Below are 24863 nucleotides of genomic sequence, written 5' to 3'. Positions count from 1 at the left end.
TCTTCTGGCATGAGTCTTCCAGAGGGTGCAGATGTTGGAAGTTCTTTTTCATATCGTATCTTAGTTCATTTTCGGGGTAGCCCAATTAGGCTTTGATCCTCTGTATAAACACAAACAGACCCTTTGCCTACACTTTTATATGCCCTTTATACCCTTGTGTAGAACTCGTTGGAGGTTACCACACAGGAACTGCCCTTTTTTTTTTTTTTTTTTTTTTTGCTATCACTAATCTACACTTACATGACGAATATTATGTTTACTAGGCTCTCCCCTATACCAGGTCTCCCCTATAAACCCCTTTACAGTCACTGTCCATCAGCATAGCAAAATGTTGTAGAATCACTACTTGCCTTCTCTGTGTTGTACAGCCCTCCCTTTTCTCCTACCCCCCCATGCATGTTAATCTTAATACCCCCCTACTTCTCCCCCCCTTATCCCTCCCTACCCACCCATCCTCCCCAGTCCCTTTCCCTTTGGTACCTGTTAGTCCATTCTTGAGTTCTGTGATTCTGCTGCTGTTTTGTTCCTTCAGTTTTTCCTTTGTTCTTATATTCCACAGATAAGTGAAATCATTTGGTATTTCTCTTTCTCCACTTGGCTTGTTTCACTGAGCATAATACCCTCCAGCTCCATCCATGTTGCTGCAAATGATTGGATTTGCCCTTTTCTTATAGCTGAGTAGTATTCCATTGTGTATATGTACCACATCTTCTTTATCCATTCATCTATTGATGGACATTTAGGTTGCTTCCAATTCTTGGCTATTGTAAATAGTGCTGCAATAAACATAGGGGTGCATCTGTCTTTCTCAAACTTGATTGCTGCATTCTTAGGGTAAATTCCTAGGAGTGGAATTCCTGGGTCAAATGGTAAGTCTGTTTTGAGCATTTTGATGTACCTCCATACTGCTTTCCACAATGGTTGAACTAACTTACATTCCCACCAGCAGTGTAGGAGGGTTCCCCTTTCTCCACAGCCTCGCCAACATTTGTTGTTGTTTGTCTTTTGGATGGCAGCCATCCTTACTGGTGTGAGGTGATACCTCATTGTAGTTTTAATTTGCATTTCTCTGATAATTAGCGATGTGGAGCATCTTTTCATGTGTCTGTTGGCCATCTGTATTTCTTTTTTGGAGAACTGTCTGTTCAGTTCCTCTGCCCATTTTTTAATTGGGTTATTTGTTTTTTGTTTGTTGAGGCGTGAGAGCTCCTTATATATTCTGGACGTCAAACCTTTATCGGATGTGTCATTTTCAAATATATTCTCCCATACTGTAGGGATCCTTCTTGTTCTATTGATGGTGTCTTTTGCTGTACAGAAGCTTTTCAGCTTAATATAGTCCCACTTACTCATTTTTGCTGTTGTTTTCCTTGCCCGGGGAGATATGTTCAAGAAGAGGTCACTCATGTTTATGTCTAAGAGGTTTTCGCCTATGTTTTCTTCCAAGAGTTTAATGGTTTCATGGCTTACATTCAGGTCTTTGATCCATTTTGAGTTTACTTTTGTATATGGGGTTAGACAATGGTCCAGTTTCATTCTCCTACATGTAGCTGTCCAGTTTTGCCAGCACCACCTGTTGAAGAGACTGTCATTTCGCCATTGTATGTCCATGGCTCCTTTATCAAATATTAATTGACCATATATGTCTGGGTTAATGTCTGGATTCTCTAGTCTGTTCCATTGGTCTGTGGCTCTGTTCCTGTGCCAGTACCAAATTGTCTTGATTACTATGGCTTTATAGTAGAGCTTGAAATTGGGGAGTGAGATCCCCCCTACTTTATTCTTCTTTCTCAGGATTGCTTTGGCTATTCGGGGTCTTTGGTGTTTCCATATGAATTTTTGAATTATTTGTTCCAGTTCATTGAAGAATGTTGCTGGTAGTTTCATAGGGATTGCATCAAATCTGTATATTGCTTTGGGCAGGATGGCCATTTTAACAATATTAATTCTTCCTAGCCACGAGCATGGGATGAGTTTCCATCTGTTAGTGTCCCCTTTAATTTCTCTTAAGAGTGACTTGTAGTTTTCAGAGTATAAGTCTTTCACTTCTTTGGTTAGGTTTATTCCTAGGTATTTTATTTTTTTTGATGCAATTGTGAATGGAGTTGTTTTCCTGATTTCTCTTTCTGTTGGTTCATTGTTAGTATATAGGAAAGCCACAGATTTCTGTGTGTTGATTTTGTATCCTGCAACTTTGCTGTATTCCGATATCAGTTCTAGTAGTTTTGGGGTGGAGTCTTTAGGGTTTTTTATGTACAGTATCATGTCATCTGCAAATAGTGACAGTTTAACTTCTTCTTTACCAATCTGGATTCCTTGTATTTCTTTATTTTGTCTGATTGCCGTGGCTAGGACCTCCAGTACTATGTTAAATAACAGTGGAGAGAGTGGGCATCCCTGTCTAGTTCCCGATCTCAGAGGAAATGCTTTCAGCTTCTCGCTGTTCAATATAATGTTGGCTGTGGGTTTATCATAGATGGCCTTTATTATGTTGAGGTACTTGCCCTCTATTCCCATTTTGCTGAGAGTTTTTAACATGAATGGATGTTGAACTTTGTCAAATGCTTTTTCAGCATCTATGGAGATGATCATGTGGTTTTTGTCTTTCTTTTTGTTGATGTGGTGGATGATGTTGATGGACTTTCGAATGTTGTACCATCCTTGCATCCCTGGAATGAATCCCACTTGGTCATGGTGTATGATCCTTTTGATGTATTTTTGAATTCGGTTTGCTAATATTTTGTTGAGTATTTTTGCATCTACGTTCATCAGGGATATTGGTCTGTAGTTTTCTTTTTTGGTGGGGTCTTTGCCTGGTTTTGGTATTAGGGTGATGTTAGCTTCATAGAATGAGTTTGGGAGTATCCCCTCCTCCTCTATTTTTTGGAAAACTTTAAGGAGAATGGGTATTATGTCTTCCCTGTATGTCTGATAAAATTCCGAGGTAAATCCATCTTGCCCGGGGGTTTTGTTCTTTGGTAGTTTTTTGATTACCTCTTCAATTTCGTTGCTGGTAATTGGTCTGTTTAGATTTTCTGTTTCTTCCTGGGTCAATCTTGGAAGGTTATATTTTTCTAGGAAGTTGTCCATTTCTCCTAGGTTTCCCAGCTTGTTAGCATATAGGTTTTCATAGTATTCTCCAATAATTCTTTGCATTTCCGTGGGGTCCGTCGTGATTTTTCCTTTCTCGTTTCTGATACTGTTGATTTGTGTTGACTCTCTTTTCTTCTTAATAAGTCTGGCTAGAGGCTTATCTATTTTGTTTATTTTCTCGAAGAACCAGCTCTTGGTTTCATTGATTTTTGCTATTGTTTTATTCTTCTCAATTTTATTTATTTCTTCTCTGATCTTTATTATGTCCCTCCTTCTGCTGACCTTAGGCCTCATCTGTTCTTCTTTTTCCAATTTCGATAATTGTGACATTAGACCATTCATTTGGGATTGCTCTTCCTTTTTTAAATATGCTTGGATTGCTATATACTTTCCTCTTAAGACTGCTTTTGCTGTGTCCCACAGAAGTTGGGGCTTAGTGTTGTTGTTGTCATTTGTTTCCATATATTGCTGGATCTCCATTTTGATTTGGTCATTGATCCATTGATTATTTAGGAGTGTGTTGTTAAGCCTCCATGTGTTCGTGAACCTCTTTGCTTTCTTTGTACAGTTTATTTCTAGTTTTATGCCTTTGTGGTCTGAAAAGTTGGTTGGTAGGATTTCAATCTTTTGGAATTTTCTGAGGCTCTTTTTGTGGCCTAGTATGTGGTCTATTCTGGAGAATGTTCCATGTGCACTTGAGAAGAATGTATATCCCGCTGCTTTTGGATGTAGAGTTCTATAGATGTCTATTAGGTCCATCTGCTCTACTGTGTTGTTCAGTGCTTCCGTGTCCTTACTTATTTTCTGCCCGGTGGATCTATCCTTTGGGGTGAGTGGTGTGTTGAAGTCTCCTAGAATGAATGCATTGCAGTCTATATCCCCCTTTAGTTCTGTTAGTATTTGTTTCACATATGCTGGTGCTCCTGTGTTGGGTGCATATATATTTAGAATGGTTATATCCTCTTGTTTGACTGAGCCCTTTATCATTATGTAGTGTCCTTCTTTATCTCTTGTTACTTTCTTTGTTTTGAAGTCTATTTTGTCTGATATTAGTACTGCAACCCCTGCTTTCTTCTCACTGTTGTTTGCTTGAAACATGTTTTTCCATCCCTTGACTTTTAGTCTGTACATGTCTTTGGGTTTGAGGTGAGTTTCTTGTAAGCAGCATATAGATGGGTCTTGCTTTTTTATCCATTCTGTTACTCTGTGTCTTTTGATTGGTGCATTCAACCCATTAACATTTAGGGTGACTATTGAAAGATATGTACTTATTGCCATTGCAGGCTTTAAATTCGTGGTTACCAAAGGTTCAAGGTTAGCCTCTTTAGTATCTTACTGCCTAACTTAGCTCGCTTATTGAGCTGTTATATACACTGTCTGGAGATTCTTTTCTTCTCTCCCTTCTTGTTCCTCCTCCTCGATTCTTCATATGTTGGGTGTTTTGTGCTGTGCTCTTTCTAGGAGTGCTCCCATCTAGAGCAGTCCCTGTAAGATGTTCTGTAGAGGTGGTTTGTGGAAAGCAAATTCCCTCAGCTTTTGTTTGTCTGGGAATTGTTTAATCCCACCGTCATATTTGAATGATAGTCGTGCTGGATACAGTATCCTTGGTTCAAGGCCCTTCTGTTTCATTGTATTAAATATATCATGCCATTCTCTTCTGGCCTGTAGGGTTTCTGTTGAGAAATCTGACGTTAGCCTGATGGGTTTCCCTTTATAGGTGACCTTTTTCTCTCTAGCTGCCTTTAACACTCTTTCCTTGTCCTTGATCTTTGCCATTTTAATTATTATGTGTCTTGGTGTTGCCCTTCTTGGATCCTTTCTGTTGGGGGTTCTGTGTATTTCCGTGGTCTGTTTGATTACTTCCTCCCCCAGTGTGGGGAAGTTTTCAGCAATTATTTCTTCTAAGATACTTTCCATCTCTTTGCCTCTCTTTTTCTTCTGGGACCCCTATAATACGGATATTGCTCCTTTTAGATTGGTCACACAGTTCTCTTAATATTGTTTCATTCCTGGAGATCCTTTTGTCTCTCTCTATGTCAGCTTCTATGCGTTCCTGTTCTCTGATTTCAATTCCATCAATGGCCTCTTGCATTCTATCCATTCTGCTTATAAACCCTTCCAGAGTTTGTTTCATTTCTGCGATCTCCTTTCTGGCATCTGTGATCTCTTTCCGGACTTCATCCCATTTTTCTTGTGTGTTTCTCTGCATCTCTGTCAGCATGTTTATGATTCTTATTTTGAATTCTTTGTCAGGAAGACTGGTTAGGTCTGTCTCCTTCTCTGGTGTTGTCTCTGTGATCTTTGTCTGCCTGTAGCTTTGCCTTTTCATGGTGATAGGAATAGTCTGCAGAACTGGGACGAGTGACGGCTGGAAGGACTTCCTTTCTTGTTGGTTTGTGGCCCTTCTCTCCTGGGAGAACAGCGGCCTCTAGTGGCTTGTGCTGCGCAGCTGCGCGCAGACAGGGTTTCTGCTTCCTGCCCGGCTGCTATGGAGTTAATCTCCGCTGTTGCTGTGGGCGTGGCCTGGCTCGGGCAGCTACTCCAAAATGGTGGAGTCGCGTTGGAGCAGGAGCTGCTGGGAGGCTATTTATCTCCGTAAGGGGCCTCCCTGCTCCCTGCAGCCCAGGGGTTAGGGTGCCCAGAGATCCCGGATTCCCTACCTCTGGATTAAGTGACCCGCCCTGCCCCTTTAAGACTTCCAAAAAGCACCCGCCAAAACAAAACAACGACCCCAAAAAAAAACAAGAAAAAAAAAAATTTTTTTAATAAAAAAAAAAAAAAATTTTAATTAAAAAAAAAAAAAGGTGGTCGTTTTTCTTTATTCTCTGGTGCCAGCCTCAGGCCTCTGCTCACCGGTCTTTCTGCCCTGTTTCCCTAATATTGGGGTCCCTGTCCCTTTAAGACTTCCAAAAAGCGCTCGCCAAAACAAAGCAGCAAAAAAGCAAAAAAAAAAAAAAAATGGTCGCGCGCTTTTCTTATGTCCTCTGTCGCCCAGCCTCCAGTGCCTGCTCACTGTTCTTGCTGCCCTGTTTTCCCAGTATCGAGGGCCCTGCACTCTGTCCCGGATGGCGGGGGCTGGGTGTTCGGCAGTCCTGGGCTCCGTCTCCCTCCCGCTCTGCCTGCTCTTCTCCCGCCGGGAGCTGGGGGGAGGGGCGCTCGGCTCCCGCGGGGCCGGGGCTTGTATCTTACCCCCTTCGCGAGGCGCTGGGTTCTCTCAGGTCCGGATGTGGTCTGGATATTGTCCTGTGTCCTCTGGTCTTTATTCTAGGAAGGGTTGTCTTTGTTATATTTTCATAGATATATGTTGTTTTGGGAGGAGATTTCCGCTGCTCTACTCACGCCGCCATCTTCCCCGGAAGACAATAATCTCTTTCTTTTTTTGTTGTTTTAAGTCTCACTAGAGGTTATCTATTATTTATTTTCTCAAAGAATCAGCTCTTGGTTTCATTGATTTTTTTCTGTTGTTTTATTCTTCTCTATTTATTTCTTCTCTGATCTTTATTATGTCCCTCCTTCTACTAATTTTCAGTTTTATTTGTTCCTCCTCTTCCAGTTTCCTTAATTGTGAGATTAGACTGTTTATTTGGGGTTGCTCTTGTTTCTTGAAGTAGGTCTATATTTTTATGTACTTCCCTTTTAGAACTACTTTTGTGACATCTTACAAAATAGTTTGAACTATAGTATCTTTTTGTTTTCATTTGTTTCCATGTATTGCTTCATTTCTGTTTTGATTTGTTCATTTATCCATTGATCATTTAGATGCATGTTGTTTAGCTTCCATGTGTCTGGGGGCCTTACTATTTTCTTTGTGTAATTTATTTCTAGTTTCATACCATTCTGGTCTGAGAAGCTGCTTTATACAATTTCATTCTTTTTTAATTTACTGAGGCTCTTTTTGTGGCCTACTGTGTGTTCAATTCTGGAGAACGTTCCATGTACACTTCTGAAAAATGTGTATACTGCTACTTTTGCGTGGAATGTTCTGTAGAGGTTTGTTAAGTTCATCTGATTTAATGTGTTGTTCAATGCCTCTGTTTCCTTATAAATTTTCTGTCTGTTTAATTTGTGCATTGAAGTAAGGTATTGTGTTAAAGTACCTTAATATGAATGAGTTCTGGTCTATTTCCTACTTTAATTGTGTTAGTATTTGTTTTACATATTAGGTGCAATGTTGGATCCATATTTAAAATTCTTTTCTTTAAAAAATTTTTTTATTAAGTTATTATTGATATACACTCTTATAAAGGTTTCACATGATAAAACAATGTGGTTACTACATTTACCCATATTATCAAGTCCCCACCCATACCCCAATGCAGTCACTGTCCATCAGTGCAGCAAGATACCACAGATCCACTATGTGCCTTCTCTGTGCTACACTGTTCTCCCTGTGATCTGCCACACCATGTGTACTAAACATAATACCTCTTAATCACCTTCTCTCACCCTCACCACCTGCCCTCCCACACCCCTCCCCTTTGGTAACCACTACTAGTTCATTCTTGCAGTCACTGAGTTTGTTGATATTATGTTCCTTCAGCTTTGCTTCATTGTTACACTCCACAAATGAGGGAAATCATTTGGCATTTGTCTTTCTCTGCCTGGCTTATTTCACTGAGCATAATGTCCTCTAGCTCCATCCATGTTGTTGCAAATGGTAGGATGTGTTTCTTTCTTATGGCCAAATAGTATTCCATTGTGTATATGTACCACATCTTCTTTATCCATTCATCTACTGATGGACACATGTTGCTTCCATATCTTGGCAATTGTGAAAAGTGCTGCGATAAACATAGGGGTGCATATGTCTTTTTGAATCTGAGAAGTTGTATTCTTTGGGTAAATTCCAAGGAGTGGGATTCCTGGGTCAAATGGTATTTCTATTTTTAGTTTTCTGAGAAACCTCCATATTGCTTTCCACAGTGGTTGAACTAGCTTACATTCCTACCAGCAGTGTAGTAGGGTTCCCCTTTCTCCACATCCTTGCCAGCATTTGTTGTTCTTAGTCTTTTTGATGCTGGCCATCCTAACTGGTGTGAGGTGTGATATCTCATTGTGATTTTAATTTGCATTTCCCTGATGATTAGTGATGTGGAGCATCTTTTCATGTGTCTGTTGGCCTTCTGAATTTCTTCCTTGGAGAACTGTCTCTTCCTATCCTCTGCTCATTTGTTAATCGTGTTATTTGCTTTTGGGTTGTTGAGGCCTGTAAGTTCTTTATATATTTTGGATGTTAACCCCTTGTCGGATATGTCATTTCCAAATATATTTTCCAATACTGTAGGATGCCTTTTTGTTTTGTTGATCTTGTCCTTGGCCATACAGAAACTTTTTAGTTTGATATAGTCCCATGAGTTCATTTTTGCTTTTGTTTCCCTTGCTCAAGGAGATGCGTTCAGGAAGAAGTTGCTCATGCTTATATTCAAGAAATGTTTGCCTATGTTGTCTTCTAGAGTTTTATGGTTTCATGACTTACATTGAAGTCTTTAATCCATATCGAATTTACTTTTGTGTATGGGGTTAAAAAATAATCCAGTTTCATTCTCTTGCATGTAGCTGTCCAGTTTTGCCAACACCAATTGTTGAAGAGGCTGTCATTTCCCCATTGTATGTCCATGGCTCCTTTATCATATATTAATTGACCATATATGGTTGGGTTTATATCAGGGCTCTCTAGTCTGTTCCATTGTTCTATGGGTCTGTTCTTGTGCCACTACCAAATTGTCTTGATTACTCTGGCTTCATAGTAGAGCTTGACATTGGGGAGCATAATCCACCTACCTTTATTCTTCCTTCTCAGAATTGCTTTGGCTATTTGGGGTCTTTCATGGTTCCATATGAATTTTAGATCATTTTCTATAGGTTGTTGAATAATGCTGTTGGTATTTTGATAGGAAATGTATTGAATTTGTAGATTGCTTTAGGCAGGATGGCCATTTTGACAGTATTAATTCTTCCTATCCATGAGCATGGAATGTGTTTCCATTTATTGGTATCTTTTTAAATTTCTCTCATGAGTGTCTTGTAGTTTTCAGAGTATAGGTCTTTCACTTCCTTGGTAAGGTTTATTCCTAGGTATTTCATTCTTTTTGATGCAATTGTGAGTGGAATTGTTTTCCTGATTTCTCTTTCTGCTAGGTCATCGTTAGTGTATAGGAAAGCAACAGATTTCTGTGTATTAATTTTGTATCCTTCAAATTTGCTGAATTCAGATATTAGATCTAGTAGTTTTGGAGTGGATTCTTTAGGGTATTTTATGTACAGTATCATGTCATCTGCGAACAGGGACAGTTTAACTTCTTGACAATCTGGATGCCTTTTATTTCTTTATGTTGTCTGATTGCTGTGGCTAGGACCTCTAGTACTATGTTCAGGAAAATTGGGGAAAGTGGGCATCCTTTTCTTGTTCCCGATCTTAAAGGAAAAGGCTTCAGCTTCTTGCTGTTAAGTATGATGTTGGCTGTCAGTTTGTCATATATGGCATTTATTATGTTGAGGTACTTCCCCTCTATACCCATTTTGTTGAGAGTTTTTATCATGAATGGATGTTTAATTTTGTCAAATGCTTTTTCAGCATCTATGGAGATGATCATGTGGTTTTTGTCCTTCTTTTTGTTGATGTGGTGGATGATGTTGATGGATTTTTGAATGTGGTACCATTCTTGTATCCCTGTACTAAATCCTACTTGATTATGATGTATATTATTTTGATGTATTTTTGAATTCGGTTTGCTAATATTTTGTTGAGTATTTTTGCATCTGTGTTCATCAGGGATATTGGTCTGTAATTTTCTTTTTTTGTGGTGTCTTTGCCTGGTTTTGGAATTAGAGTGATGCTGACCTCATAGAATGAGTTTAGAAGTATTCCCTCTTCTTCCACTCTTTGGAAACCTTTAAGGAGGATGGGTATTAGGTCTTCACTAAATTTTTTATCAAATTCAGCAGTGAAGCCATCTGTTCCAGGCGTTTTGTTCTTAGGTACTTTTTTGATTACCAGTTCAATTTCATTGCTGGTAATTTTTTCAGATTTTCTATTTCTTCCTTGGTCATTCTTGGAAGGTTGTATTTTTCTAGAAAGTTGTCCATTTCTTCTAGGTTATCCAGTTTGTTAGCATATGATTTTTCATAGTATTCTCTAATAATTCTTTGTATTTCTATGGTGTCCTTAGTTATTATCCCTCTCTCATTTCTTATTTTGTTTATGTGTGTAGACTCTCTTTTTTTCTTTAGAAGTCTGGCTTGGGGTTTATCTATTTTGTTTCTTTTCTCTAAGAACCTGCTCTTGCTTTCATTGATTCTTTCTGTTGTTTTTTCTTCTCAATTTTATTTATTTCTGCTCTTATCTTTATTATGTCCCTCCTTCTACTGACTTTGGTCCTCATTTGTTCTTCTTTTTCTAGTTTTCTTAATTTTAAGTTTAGAGTATTCATATGGGATTGTTCTTCTTTCCTGAGGTAGGCCTGTATTGCAATATACTTTCATCTTAGCATGGCCTTGGCAGCATCCCACAGATTTTGCTCTGTTGAATTATTGTCATTTGTCTCTAGATATTGCTTGATTTCTGTTTTTATTTGTTCATTGATCCACTGGTTATTTTGGAGCATGTTGTGCAGCCTCCATGTGTTTGTGGGATTTTTCATTTTCTTTGCGTAATTTATTTCTAGTTTCTTACCTTTGTTATCTGAGAAGCTGGTTGGTACAATTTCAATCTTTTTGAATTTACTCTGGCTCTTTTTGTGGCCTAGTACATGATCTATTCTTGAAAATGTGCCATGTGCACTTGAGAAGAATGTGTATCCTGCTGCTTTTGGGTGTAGAGTTCTGTAGATGTTCTGTTAGGTCCATCTGTTCTAATGTGTTGTTCAGTGCCTCTGTGTCTGTATTCATTTTCTGTCTGGTTGATCTGTCCTTCAGAGTGAGTGGAGTGTTGAAGTCTCCTAGAGTGAATGCACTGCATTCTATTTCCCCTTTTAATTCAGTTAGTATTTGTTTCACATATGTAGGTGCTCCTGTGTTGGGTGCAGATATTTATAATAGTTATATCTTCTTGTTGGATTGACCCCTTTATCATTATGTAATATCCTTTTTTGTCTCTTGTGATATTCTTTGTTTTGAAGTTTGTTTTGTCTGATACAAGTAACTGCAATTCCTGCTTTTTTCTCCCTGTTAGTTGCATGAAATATATTTTTCCATCCCTTCACTTTTAGTCTGTGTATATCTTTGGGTTTAAAGTGAGTCTCTTGTAGGCAGCATGTAGACTCATCTTGTTTTTCATCCATTCAGTGTCTCTGTGTCTTTTGATTGGTGCATTCAGTCCATTTACATTTAGGGTGATTATCGATAGGTATGTACTTATTGCTGTTGCAGACTTTTGTTTCGTGGTTACCAAAGGTTCCAGGTTAACTTCCTTACCATCTAAAAGTCTAACTTAACTCACTTAATATGCTATTACAAACACAATCTAAAGGTTCTTTTCTTTTTCTCCTCCTTTTTCTTCCTCCTCCATTCTTTATATATTAGGTATCATATTCTGTTCTCTTTGTCTATCCCTTAATTGACTTTGGTGATAGTTAATTTAATTTTGCATTTGTTTTGTAATTAGCTATTCTTTCTTTACTGAGGTTTTATTATACATCTGGTGATAGCTATTAAACCTTAGGAACACTTCCATCTATAGCAGTCCCTCCAAAATACACTGTAGAGATGGTTTGTGGGAAGTAAATTCTCTCAGCTTTTGCTTATCTGGAAATTGTTTAATCCTTCCTTCGGATTTAAATGATATTCTTGCCGGATAAAGTAGTCTTCATTCCAGGACCTTCTGCTTCATTGCATTAAATACATTATGCCACTCCCTTCTGGCCTGTAAGGTTTCTGCTGAAAGGTCTGATGTTAAAGCATGATGGGCTTTCCTTTGTATGTGATCTTTTTTCTGCCTGCTTTTAATCATCTTTCCTTATCCTTGATCTTTGCCCTTTTAATTACTATATATCTTGGTATTGTCTGCCTTGGGTTCCTTGTGTTGGGAGATCTGTGGATCTCCATGGCCTGAGAGACTATCTCCTTCCCCAGAATGGGGAAGTTTTCACAATTACCTCCTCAAAGACTCTTTCTGTCCATTTCTCTCTCTCTTCTCCTTCTGGTACCCCTGTAATGCAAATATTGTTCCATTTAATTTGTCACAGAGTTCTCTCAATATTCTTTCATTCTTGGAGACCTTTTTTTCTCTCTGTGCCTCAGCTTCTTTGTATTCCTCTTCTCTTGTTTCTATTTCATTTATTGTCTCCTCCACGGTATCCTATCTGCTTTTAATATTCTCCATTGTGCTCTTCAATGATTGGATCTGCATCCGGAATTCATTCCTGAGTTCTTGAATATCTTTCCATACCTCCATGAGCATGTTAATGATATTTAGTTTGAGCTCCCTTTTAGGTAGAGTCATGACGTCCATGTCATCTTTCTCAGGAGTTATATTAATTTTACTCTGAACCAGGTTCCTACTCTCTGGAGCTGCTCAGCCCCTGAAGCAATGTCGGGGGTCACAGGGGTGTGGTATTGGTGCCTGTGGGGAGGAAGGAGCTGTTTCCTGCTTCCCGGCTGTTATGCCTGTCTCCACTTCCTGAACCAGTGGGCCAAGCACACAGGTATAAGCCTCTATGGTTTGCATTTGTAGTTGCTGTTGACAGATCTTCCCTCTGGCTGGCCTAATGCCAGGGTAGGATTTGCCAGTTTGCGAGCCAGGTGGGGCTGGCCGGGAGAAAGATGAAGTAGGCTGCATATCACGGAGGGGGTCTTCGGAGCTGTGTTGCCAGCCATGGAGCTGGAGCACCTGGAAATCGCGAAAGCTCCCAACCTCCTGGGCAGAGTGCACCTGGACAATTTTGTCCACCTGTCCTTTCTCCTGAGCAGTAAGGTCTGTGCAATCCTTGCCCCTTTAGCAGCCCTCTTGCTAAGGGCTTCTTTGTTAGGAAATCTCTCAGACTGCCTGCCTTTCTTTTGTCCCAGAGCAACCGGATATGGATCCCTGCTTTCCACAAGCTGCAGGAATCTCAGTCTCTCCAGGAATTCTGCCTGTTTTAGCTTTCCAATCCCCTAATCATGAGAGTATCATGAAAGCACCATGAAATGTAGGTTTGTGCTCCCAGAGCAGATCTCTGAAGTTAGGTATTCATCAGTCCCATGCCTCCACTTTCTCCCTGCTCTATTTCTCTTTGTCCTGCTGATGAGCTGGTCTGGGGGAACGGCTTGGGTCCCACCAGGCCACAGCTTTGGTACGTTACCTGTTCCGTGAGGTTTTTTCTCCAGGTGTATGCAGTCTGGCGCAGTTCTCTTTCCTGTTGCTCTTTCAGGATTGGTTGTATTAATTATATTTTCGTGTTATATGCGGTTTTAGGAGGAAGCCTGTGTCTCACCTCTCTAGCTGCCATCTTTAGTCCATATATTTATAATTCTTATATCTCCTTGTTGGACTGATCCCTTTATCATTATGTAATGTCCATTTTTCTCTCATTATTTTCTTTGTTTTGAAATCAAATTTGTCTGATATAAGTACTCCTCCTGCTTTTCTCCCCGATAATTTGCATGAAATGTCTTTTTCCACCACTTCACTTTTAGTCTGTGTATATTCTTAGGTCTGAAAAGAGTCTCTTGTAGGCAGCACATAAATGGGTCTTGTATGTTTATCCATTCTGTTGCTCTGTGTCCTTTGAATGGTGCATTTAGTCCATTTACATTTAAGGTAATTATTGATGGGTATATTCTTGCCATTTTATTGTTTTCTGGTTGTTTTTATTGTTTCTCCCTGTTCCTTTCTTCCTCTTATATTCTTCTCTTGGTGTTTGATAGTTTTCTTTAGTGTTGTGAATGGATTTCTTTTTTAATTTTTTGTGTATCTATTACAAGCTTTAAGTTTGTGATTCCCATAAGGTTCATGGATAGTTTTGTAACTATATAACAGACTATGTTAAGTTGATGATTGCTTTATCTCAAACACACTTGAAAAGTACTCCTTTTTTCTTCTTCTCCTCCACATTTAATCTATTAGATGTCATAATCTGCATTTTTTGTGGATTCCTTGACCGATTGTGTATACTATTGGTTTTACCACTTTTGTTTGGTTTTGTTTTAATTTTATACTTGCTGGTTAAGTAATTCATCTACTACCTTTATTATTGGTTTATTTTTAGTGTTGATAACCATTTAGACTTAAGAACATTTCTATCCACAGACATTCCCTCCACATATCCTGTGATGCTGGTTTAGTGGTTATAAATTCCTTCAGACTTTATTTATCTGAGAAATGTTTACTCTCTCATTCAAATTTGAATGGTAATCTTGCTGGGTAGAGTATTCTTAAACATTTAGTGCCATTCCCTACTGGCCTGTAAAGTTCCTGCTGAGAAGTCTGCTGATGACCTGATGGGGTACCTTTTCAAGTATTCTTCTTTCTTTCTCTGGCTGCTTTCAATACTCTCTCGTTATCCTTAATCTTTGTCATTCTAATTATTATATGTCTTGATGTTGTGTTCCTGGGCTTCCTTTTGTTAGGGGCTCGCTGTACTTCCAGGACCTGGGTGTCTGTTTCCTTCCCCCGTTTGGGGACATTTTCACAATAATTTTCAAAGAGACTTTCTATCCCTTTTTCTCTCTTCTTCTCGTACCTCTATTATATGAAATAGTGTTTCATTTGGACTTGCCACACAGTTCTCTTTACATTCTTTTGTTTTAGAGATCCTTTTATCTCTGTTTCTCAGCTTTGTTGTCTTCCTTTTCTCTATTTTTCATCTCATTGTCTCCTCTGTTCGCAAACAATTACTCATTCCCTCCATTCTATATTTCATTTCAATTATTCTATTCTGTCAGCTATCTGTGGTTCTTTTTCAGTTCCTCTTTGCTGAAGTCCCTGAGATACTTTTCCACAGATCAGCAGGCATATTCATGACTGTTACTTTGAAATCTTTATCAGGAATTTTGGTGATCTTCATTTCGTTTAGCCCTCTTTATGGTGTCTTATCTTGTACTTTTATTCAGAACATATTTCTCTGCCCCCTCATTTTGTCAGTGTTTCAGTGTTTCTTCCTTTGTATTGATGGATTGGCTCTGTTTCTTGGTCTAGAGAGTAATGTCTTTTTGATGAAAGCATCCTGTGGTGCCTAAAAGCTCAAGACTCTTTACTCTCCAGTGCCCGGTTCTCCTTTGCAGTGGAGCTCCAGTGTTGTTGGTGGGTAATGGGCAGGGCTGCCTTTCTGTCTCTATCAGCAGTGTTCTGTCTCAGTCATCCACTTATAGCAGTTCGCCCCAGCTGGCCTTTGTGAGCCAGGCAGTGGACATTCTGCTGGGATCTTATGGGCAGGGTGCCCTCTGCCTGTCCTGCAGCAATGGCAGTGCTGGTGTGCTGACAGAGTGAGTGGGGTAGTTGTGCGGCCCTTGGGTGGACATTTAGTACTGGGATGCATAGTTGTGGTGGCAGAAGGGTATGCAGCCCCTGGCTGGGATGCCTGAGAGGAGGAAGGAGCTCTCCAAGCCACCTCCTGCAGGCACTTACTGCTTTGGACTGAGAGAGGGCTGAAAAAGCTGGGAAAGCTTCATTCTGCCTACCAGGCAGCAAAGTCTGATGCTGCTTGCCTGGATGGGTGGGTGGGTGTGCAGGGAAGTGCCTTGGAGCTGAGCCACCAGTGAGGTAGATGGAGCATTTGGGGCTCCCATGAGTGTCTGACCAGTTACGCTGAGGGAGAGTGGGGGACGTGTCAATCCCTGCCTTTTCTCTTGCAAAGAGAGCTCTATACAACACTTTTTCCCTCTGGCACCCTTCTCACTGTTGGTAAATCTTTCAAACTGCTGCCTCTATGTGGGGTCTCAGCTGTACTGGCTGAGCATGCCTGTCCTCCACAACTGGCTAGAGTCTTAGCCTCCCAGGGGGCTCCAACTCTGCCCGGTGTCTAGCTGGACTAATCACCAGAACCCAGTACAGTGTGGACTCATGTTCCCAAAACAGATCTCCAGGGCCAGATGTGCAGAGTTGCTGAGCACTTACCCCTTTTGCTGCATTCTTCTTCTTCCTGCTTGTGGGCTGGGATGGAGGAAGGGCTGTGGTCCTGATTGATGGTGGCTCTGCCATTTTATACTTCTCTTGTGGTCTTTTCTTCTTTACCACGTGTAGGTGGGCTGTTTTGCAGTCTCCAGGTTGATTTCAGGTTTAGTTGTATTTACTGTATTGCTTCCTTGCTGTGTGTGTGGGAGGAGGTTTCCGCCTTGTCTTCCTACTCTGCCATCTCTCCCCACCAACCATTATATTATATATCATTTTAGTTTTGGTGGGGGAAAGTGGCAAGATTAGCTGCATGCTCTTTTGTTAAAATCTAGAATGTTTAAAATATTTATGAAGAAGTTCTGAGTTGCATGAGAATTAATTTTCTCATTTTATAATCAATTTATTCCATATTAGAAAACTTACTATAAATCTTTTCCCTTTTATGCTGTAAAGAGAAAACACTTATTTATATATTGGTTGTATTGTTACCACCTGAATAGCAACAGGGCACATTGAGGTGGAGAATTCATTTTAGATCTAGTAAGAATGTTGTGGGTCCATCCATGAATTTTCATAATGTAAATACGTTACTTTAATGCAAACATCCTGAATTGGATTATGCATTTATTTTCCTCATGTCAACATTGGTGATCCTGGATGTACTATACATAATATTAGTTTAAGAAACCAGGTTAAATGGGCTGCAAATGTTAATAAATACTGTTTATTAATCACCTACTATACACTAAAACTGTAATAGGTATTTTCATATGTTGTTGCAAGAATTTCCCTAGGGTATATTTCTGGGATAGGAATTATTGTTTATTTGTAATGTATGCATGTGTTCAGCTTTGCAAGTTAATATAAAAAAAAAACTTGTTTTCCAAAATGGATATGTCAGTTGAAACTATACTGCAGTGTAAGAGTTTTTGTTGTCCCTTGATCTTATTAACACTTCATATTGTCCAACTTTAAAAAATATTTGTCAATATGAGAGTGTGAAACTGAGGCTCAAATACATGAGAAAATATGCCAGAAGTTAACCAATGAATAAATATTGGTGTCACATTCTAATCCAGGTTTGTCTGATTCCAAGTATAATAGGCTGGATTTCAAGGAAATGAAAATACATAGGGTAAGTCTTTTGTTATAACAGAGAATAGTCATGAAAAATGAGAGTCAGATTTCTTAAGAAAAATAATCTTATGTCAGAACTTCCTTAAAGAAAATATTTCTGAAAATACAATTTTAAATTAACTGGATTAGAATCACCTGGTAATAGTTATATGCATGTGGGAGGGATTGGTTGGAAATAGGGAGTGGAGGTACTTCTATTTTTGGAAATGCAGATTTTTGAGCCCAAATCTAATTTTACTAGATCTCCTGGGATGGGATCCAAGTATCTAAGTTATCTAAAGCTCTCCTACTTTTATTTTATTTTATTTTTAATAAACACTGAAGTTTAAGAATTTTTGCTTAGGAATTTTAAAGTAATTCTCAAAATGCTGCCAGATTCACATACAAACAGTTTTATAAACATAGGTCCAGAGACAGAAACTCAGCCTTATGCATATGTAAATACTCACTTCTTAACTGACTATTGTCATCTAACTTACTTTCTCTAAGAGTTCCTTTTACTGTTTTTTTTCTCTTATTTCTGTTCTCTTATTCAACCTACATGTGACATAAAGTAGCATTAGGACTCTGGCCAACAATAAACAGTAATTCTCTCTTAAAACTCTCCCTGCCTGGCTGACCCCTACTAGTTTGAGAAAGGACTACAGAATGCAATAGACATGCTCATATAGCAATGCAACCAGTTATTTCATTCCTTTTTATAGAACTGATGGTAGCAATGATAGCAATCTTGGATGTGTAAAGATTTTGACTTAGTTATGGAAAGTGAAGAGTTATGGAGCTAGAGTTATAGCTGTGAAGGATCCCCATATTTTTCTCATTACTGTTCTTTTAAAATTTATTTTCTATGAGATAACCAATTTTAAAGAGGAAAACTGTGTCTGAGTTGGGTGAATGATTACTAGAAATGCCATTCAAACCCCTTTTCCCAAAAAGGACAAAGACTCTAGTGAGATCCTCTGTTATATTAGGAATGGATATTTGTAGACTCAAAGAACTTTATTTTGCTCACTTGTAGACCTTTCAAAAGTCTTTTTCACTGTTGTTGAGCAAATAAATACTTACTTAAGTGGTGTGGTTAGTTGTGTTGAGAATTTAGTAGTTTTTATTTCCTGTTATTTCAGAGACACTGATTTACCAAACACTTAAAAACTCTCAGTTCAGCGGGAAACCTTTTCTACTAATTTTTATCTAAAAAATGAAATTGAATGTTAATCTTTAAAACTCTAGATTTTGTAGGAATCATCCTTTAAATGGGCTTTCAAAATTATTGTCATTTCCAAGTTACCTTAATTTTTATAGTTTGATTGTTCAGTCAAAAAATAAATAATTACTATTAAGGGATCAGTGTCATACTTAGTGAAACAAATTTATTTAACAAAATCTGAAAATAAATATGTGGCAGTTTGTATGTCATGCTTTCAAAACAGAGGTTTTAAATCCTGTATTATATGTAGGAGTTGTTAGCTATTCTGAAGGTATAATAAGAGATTATTGTTCATATCAGTGTAATAAATTGATATGACCTGATCATACTTTTTCATTTTGCACATTGTCAGAACCTTGGACCTTAATCTTATTCTTTGACTGACAGTAGCGACCAGGGAAAGAACACTTGTATTGTTTGGGATAGTCACATCTGTTCAACTTGATTCAGCTGAGGGTTTTTGCATATTCTTAAGTATTTTTTCTGAGAGGGCTTAAATCCTTCTCAAGTGCTTGATGCATTTTTGAAATTCATTCATAAGGCATCTACATGCACTAATAGTTCTGTATAATATTGCTGTACATAATCTGACAGATAAGACCACATTTTTAAAAGAGGTATTCTTTAGGGGTGCTACCATACATTTTTACTTGTTCTACTGGCAGAAATGTCTATTTCTTTGAAAAGCCTGTTTTAATGTTTTGATTTAATTATCCTTATTTTAGGCAAATGCATCAATCATAGGACAAATAAAGATTTATTGAATAATAATTCAGAGGTTAATGATAGTTTTTCATGTTTTGGTTGGAAAATTGAGTAATTTTATAGAAAACCATTGTAGAGCTTGAATGTATTTCTATTTAGTCTCCTTATTATATGGGAAAGGTTACCGAGGCTCAAGTTGACTGATTTACTCAAGGTCACACAGCTTGGAAATAAGACCTTATTTTAGGTCTGAATTCCTAGACCAGTAAACCCTAAGAGATGCTGGTATATTACTTCTGGTTTACATTAATGATGGTCATGACCTCTCATTTACATTATTTACAAATTATCTTACATCTAAGATTTCCCCTTGTCATTAGAACACATAGTCAGGGATTATGTCTTATTCAGCATCATACCTTTCCAGAATTGACACTGTGTCTTTTACATAGTTGATGGCCAATCAATATTTTGCTGTCCTGTTCTCCTAAGCTATATTCATTATTCATTGTTCTCCTGGTCTATTACTCTATAAAGGATAATTTTGAAACAAGATAGCTTACTATTGGAGTGTTAAACACCTTTGATAGCAAATATGCTTCATTTTGTGTCCATTTCTGATATATTGGCAATAGCTGTGGGGAAAAGAATTTTGTGATTTGCTGGGGTCAGTTTTGCAGTGTTTCCTACAGGCATACAATCAGAGAAGCCAACTGTTTCTTCCTTCATGTATGTGATCTTAGGGAAGTGAGAGAGAACTACTAACGAGTGATCAGAAAAGGTCCTGGGAAGAATTAAGTCTCAAATTACAGGGTAGAATTCAGATACATTAGTCAGAATGCCACTGGAACTAGGAGTTCTATAAAAAATTGTAGGCATTTAAATGGAGAAATACCATTAGGTTACATTAAATATAATCAAAGAATGCATAACAATTGCTGAGTACGTGTGATACCTAGCACTGTGCTAGATCCTCTTTTTACAGGAAACCTGGAGACTTTCTGTCCTAAATTACATTCCTTGCTTTTCCTTCCCTGATACATTTAGGGTTGTTCTAGTCTATTCTTATTTCTGCCTGGGCCAGCTCTCTCCAATTTTATATCTACTTTACTTAAACATAAAAGTTGTGATATAACCTCATCACAGTATTTTTTCAATATTGTGTTATAGAAACTCATTGGAGAATGAAGTCTTGGTTGTTAATCATATTATTAAAATAATATTTAAAATTATTTGGCTGTAAAGTAAACAACTCCAAATTACATAATTATATTTTACCTTCCAGGAATCCCCTTCTGGTCGAAGGAAAGCGCTTGCTACTAGCAACATCAACATGAAACAGTATGCAAGCCCTATGCCAACTCAGACTGATGTCAAGTTAAAATTTAAGCCATTGTCTAAAAAAGTTGTATCTGCCACTCTTCAGTTTTCATTGTCTTGCATTTTCCTTCGAGAAGGAAAAGCCACGTAAGTTCCTTTCATCAAGTCAGCTCCCAACAGTGAGAACATTCTACCACACACCAATCATTCTTGTTATTCTTTGTTTCAGAGACTGAATTAGTGATCTCCTTATTTATGGTCCCTGTTGATTCTAGAGAATGTACAGTAATATAAAGGTCATTACAGCAAGTTTCAAACCTTAAATTGTGTATTATAGGGTGTCATACATGTTTGTTTTATATTTCAGCATTAAGTCTGAAGTATAGCCATTTCAATTATAGAGCTGTTTGATGCAACTGAGACATGAGAGGACCCCAAAATGAAAAGTTTAGGGTAAAAAGGATGAAAGAACTAAAGAGACTTTTACCAATTCATATTGTTTGGCTCTGCCTTCCAAAAATTGTATGGCAAGGTACAGGTAGATTGCCAGTTTGCTATAATCATTATCCTTTTCAGAAATCACTTTTTAAACACTAAATAAGCATTGTACAAAGACAATTCCTACAACCAGTTCTAGTCAAATTCTAATTGGATAAAAATGAGGTGAACATACCTAGAACAGATATAAAAGGTAACATTTGCCCTGGCTGTTGCATTACAGACAAAGTGCATGTTTTGGGTGTAGTGAAAGGGATAGTACCTACTTGGAGTGATCAGGGAGGAGAAATGGAAATTCTATGCCTAGACTTAAAAGGTGAGGGAAGAAGGCAGCCATGACCATTTCAGTCCAATCTGAATCAGAATTCTGAATATATTTTACATAGTAGAATCTGATTATTATAATTAGCCATGTCTGCTTGACTGATTAGACTGGATTCTGTGCATCAGTCAAAACGAGATGGTTGACACTCATCTATAGGGCAACAGATGACTTGGTAGATGAAGGTAAGCCTCTTCTCTAGAAAGTTGGCTTCTAAATGAGTGTGGTAGAGAGCACAGAGTGGAAGAAACTAGTCTTTCATCTCAGGACATTAAATTGTAGACTTAAAACTGTGAAATTAAAAATTAAGACCCATCCTGAAGTTCAAGCCAAAATGAAAGGAAAGGAAACACAGGAAGAAGAGAGAAAACACAATCAGAGAAGATCCTTCAAAGGTGGACTTCTTTCCACTGGCAGAAGCAGTAAGTGAGTCAGCACCATTCACAGGAATCTTCCTGAATGGAAGATTTAGTCAAACCAAATGTCTCAATTTGAATGGAGAATTGAGAACACCCTGAACTCCCTTTCTGCCTCCTCATTCTTTGCCTCCTAATTCTTCCCAAAGACAAAAGTTGAAGGTTAAAATATGAGGAAATTAAAGAAGTAATATTAGCATATTAACCTTTTAAGAATAATGTTCTATGTTGAAATTTTCCCACCTGGATAGGTGAGCAATTTGTAAGCCATTCATATAAGGTAGTACAAAATCTTTTGTTCATGCAGACTTTGTGTCACTAAATTTATTTTAAAAAAGGAAGTGATTTTATTGACTTTAAGCTTATGTGAGATAAAATGCAAAGAATTTCAAAAACTAGTTTAGTCTGCGAAGTCATACCATAATTTAGAAGGTAAATGAATATTAACAAGCATTACTTGACAAAAGAAACTATTTTATTTAATTTTACTGTGGTAAGAGCATGAGAAACAGTGGTAATTCATCTTTCTGAGTTTGGGGAAAGTATGTCAGATTGAAATTTAATGTGTTAGAAGCATGTTTCCTTTGCTGTAGTTTATTTGAAATTTAAGGTGAAAATAACAGACCAAGAAAACCTAAATTCTTTGACCTTTAGAATATTTAATGGAAACCTTTTTCTCCCCAAAGTAGGTACACCATTCCCAGAGGTACTACAATACCAGATTGATGAGTGGAGTGGATGACACAAGCTCCTATTCCATCTCCCTGCTCTAAAAATCCACTTAATTTGTTTTCCTCAGATAGAGGATATTATGAGATATTGAACTGATAAGAACAGATACTACACTTGATCTTAGCCAAAAGGCTGTGAAATGATTAATGGAAACCTTATAAATTAATTGTTTAAAATGGTTCAAGATAAAAACATTTTACTATTTTATTAAATATATGGTATTTAACTTATAATCAATCCAGGTAATTTTCTATCTTATAATTATTGAAAAGGCTAGACTTTTTGTTTCAAGGTGTCTTTTTCATTACAGTAGTTACTTAACTCCTAGAAAGTTATAGCCCCTTTGAGCAAAATGCACATTTAAACAAGATTTAAATATAATTTATAGGGGTTTACCACTTCTTTTCCCTTCTACCCTACAAAACGGAAAAGGTTCACAGACTTCAGATTAAGAATTTTGATTCTAACTCTTTTTGAATGTTTGAATATTTTAAAGCCTAGAACTCATCTTATTTTCAAACTATCCTACTGTCTTATGAAACAAGTTTTTGTTTCCTGACTTCATGATTAGGATACCACACTTTAATCCCATGAAGAAAATTGTAGTGTGCCATAGATCTGCAGAACAGAATTAAACTAACCCCTAACTAGATAGTTTTTAATCCTGTTTGCTTTTTTTACTAATTTAATGTGCCATTTGAATACTTAATAAGTATTTAGATTTTTCAATCATCTTATACAACTGTTGAAAAAGATTTATTAATGTAGAAAGAGGTAATATATTAATACTATTTTCTTGACACAATCCTTTTTCAAATAATGTCATTTAGTGAACTTATTATAAGTGTCTTATATTTTAAATCATTGCTATAGGGATGAAGACATGCAAAGTTTGGCTAGTTTGATGAGTATGAAGCAGGCTGACATTGGCAATTTAGATGACTTTGAAGAAGACAATGAAGAAGATGATGAGAACCGAGTGAATCAAGAGGAAAAGGCAGCAAAAATTACAGGTTGGTTTATTAGCATTAAGTTCATCTTTCTTTGGCAGGGTTGAAAAACTCATTCTCTTTTCCCAGGAAAATCGTGTTTTTCTTCCATAAGCATTTCTAAGATAATATACCATTTAGCTCTGAAATCTTTACGTGCTGATGGGAGTAACAGATTTTAGCAGTTTGAGATCAAGCCCAAGGTTAATCAAGAAAGCATAAAACTTTACTGGACCTACTGATTATAGTATAAAGTAACCTAAGTATGTCCATACTTCTTCTTTCAATGTATGGATGAAACCTCTATAACTAAAGATGTGCCTTAAGGGTGAAATAAGTTACATTTGCTACATCCTTCTAGCTCATGTTCATTTATTTACATAAACTATATGCACATTCTTTGTTTTGAATTTGTGTATATTTTATGTATCCTTATAATTAGCAGCTTCTGTTCAAACTGCTAAGATGATATATGGTTAGAACCTCTTTGTATTAACCAGTCAGTAAATATTTGTTTACAATTTGCTGTCACATTTAATAGGAAATTACACATCCTCTTTTGTTTTAAAATAGTATCCTGTAAATAAATAAACCAGATGGATAATTGAAAGTGAACCTGTATTTCTCTATTAACTTTAAAAACAAAACAGAATATGTTCACTCACCTCATGTAAGATGAGAGAGTCCGTATTACTCTATCTTCTCTTTATTTGAACCTCTCCCTCTGATCACTCCTGGCTATTATTTTTATTTCAGTAACATTTTGTTTTTCAATAATAAATGCTGACATTTGCATTATGTTTATAAAATGTCAGCAACAACTATATGATACTTTTAAAAATGTCATGTCTTTCCTATCTTTGAGTTCTTTGTTTTATTTGGCTAGCTGGAGTACTTCAACAAGGATAAGTTGGTGACATTCCTCTGTAACACTGCCAATGACTTTCTATATAACCTTCAAAATTTAATTCTTTTGACACATACTCTGAGAAGCCTTTCATGCCCAGTCCCTCTTAAGCTTGACCCCTCCATCCTTTATGATACTACTGTACAATTTACAAATGTAGGCATTTTCTTTTTTATAGAGCATAAGTTTTTAAAACTCCAGTGGGATATAATTAGATCTTTTAGTTAGAGAAAAAGGTTTGTTCTTTGTAGATTGTTTTTAGTTAAAACTAAAGCTCAACTAAGTACTAATACCATAAGTAGGAGTAAAAAAATACACATTTTCACAGCTGTTTTGAGCAATGTTGTATTGTTTTGATCACAGCGACGGGGAAAAAAGGTGATAACAATATGTTTGTTACTAGTTCTATGCTGGCATTGAAAGATAAACAAAGGACATTTTTTTAGCAAAATGCAGATTTAGTGAAAGCATTCAATGATAATTAGGTTTTATAGCTAAACCCTTATCTTT

General features: G+C 37.4%; 1 protein-coding gene and 1 non-coding gene across 11 annotated transcripts in view; one reads left to right on the top strand and one right to left on the bottom strand.

Moving 5' to 3' along the window:
* EHBP1 (EH domain binding protein 1) overlaps positions 1 to 24863 on the top strand; it is a 445289-nt gene that overhangs the window by 181522 nt on the left and 238904 nt on the right. For all 10 annotated transcript variants that reach the window (XM_057497152.1, XM_057497151.1, XM_036890374.2 and 7 more), the window contains 2 exons: positions 20455 to 20636; positions 23331 to 23470. In XM_057497152.1, the coding sequence (XP_057353135.1) occupies positions 20455 to 20636; positions 23331 to 23470 (322 nt within the window). The remainder of the gene's footprint in view (positions 1 to 20454; positions 20637 to 23330; positions 23471 to 24863) is intronic.
* On the bottom strand, positions 22410 to 22601 carry LOC118915059 (U2 spliceosomal RNA). Its single transcript, XR_005025863.1, has one exon. It is a non-coding gene; the product is annotated as a U2 spliceosomal RNA (small nuclear RNA).

This window comes from Manis pentadactyla, chromosome 2, assembly GCF_030020395.1.
Source record: "Manis pentadactyla isolate mManPen7 chromosome 2, mManPen7.hap1, whole genome shotgun sequence".
Lineage (NCBI taxonomy): Eukaryota > Metazoa > Chordata > Mammalia > Pholidota > Manidae > Manis > Manis pentadactyla.
The sequence above is the reverse complement of the archived record's forward strand: the minus strand, read 5'-3'. Positions and strand labels throughout refer to the sequence as shown.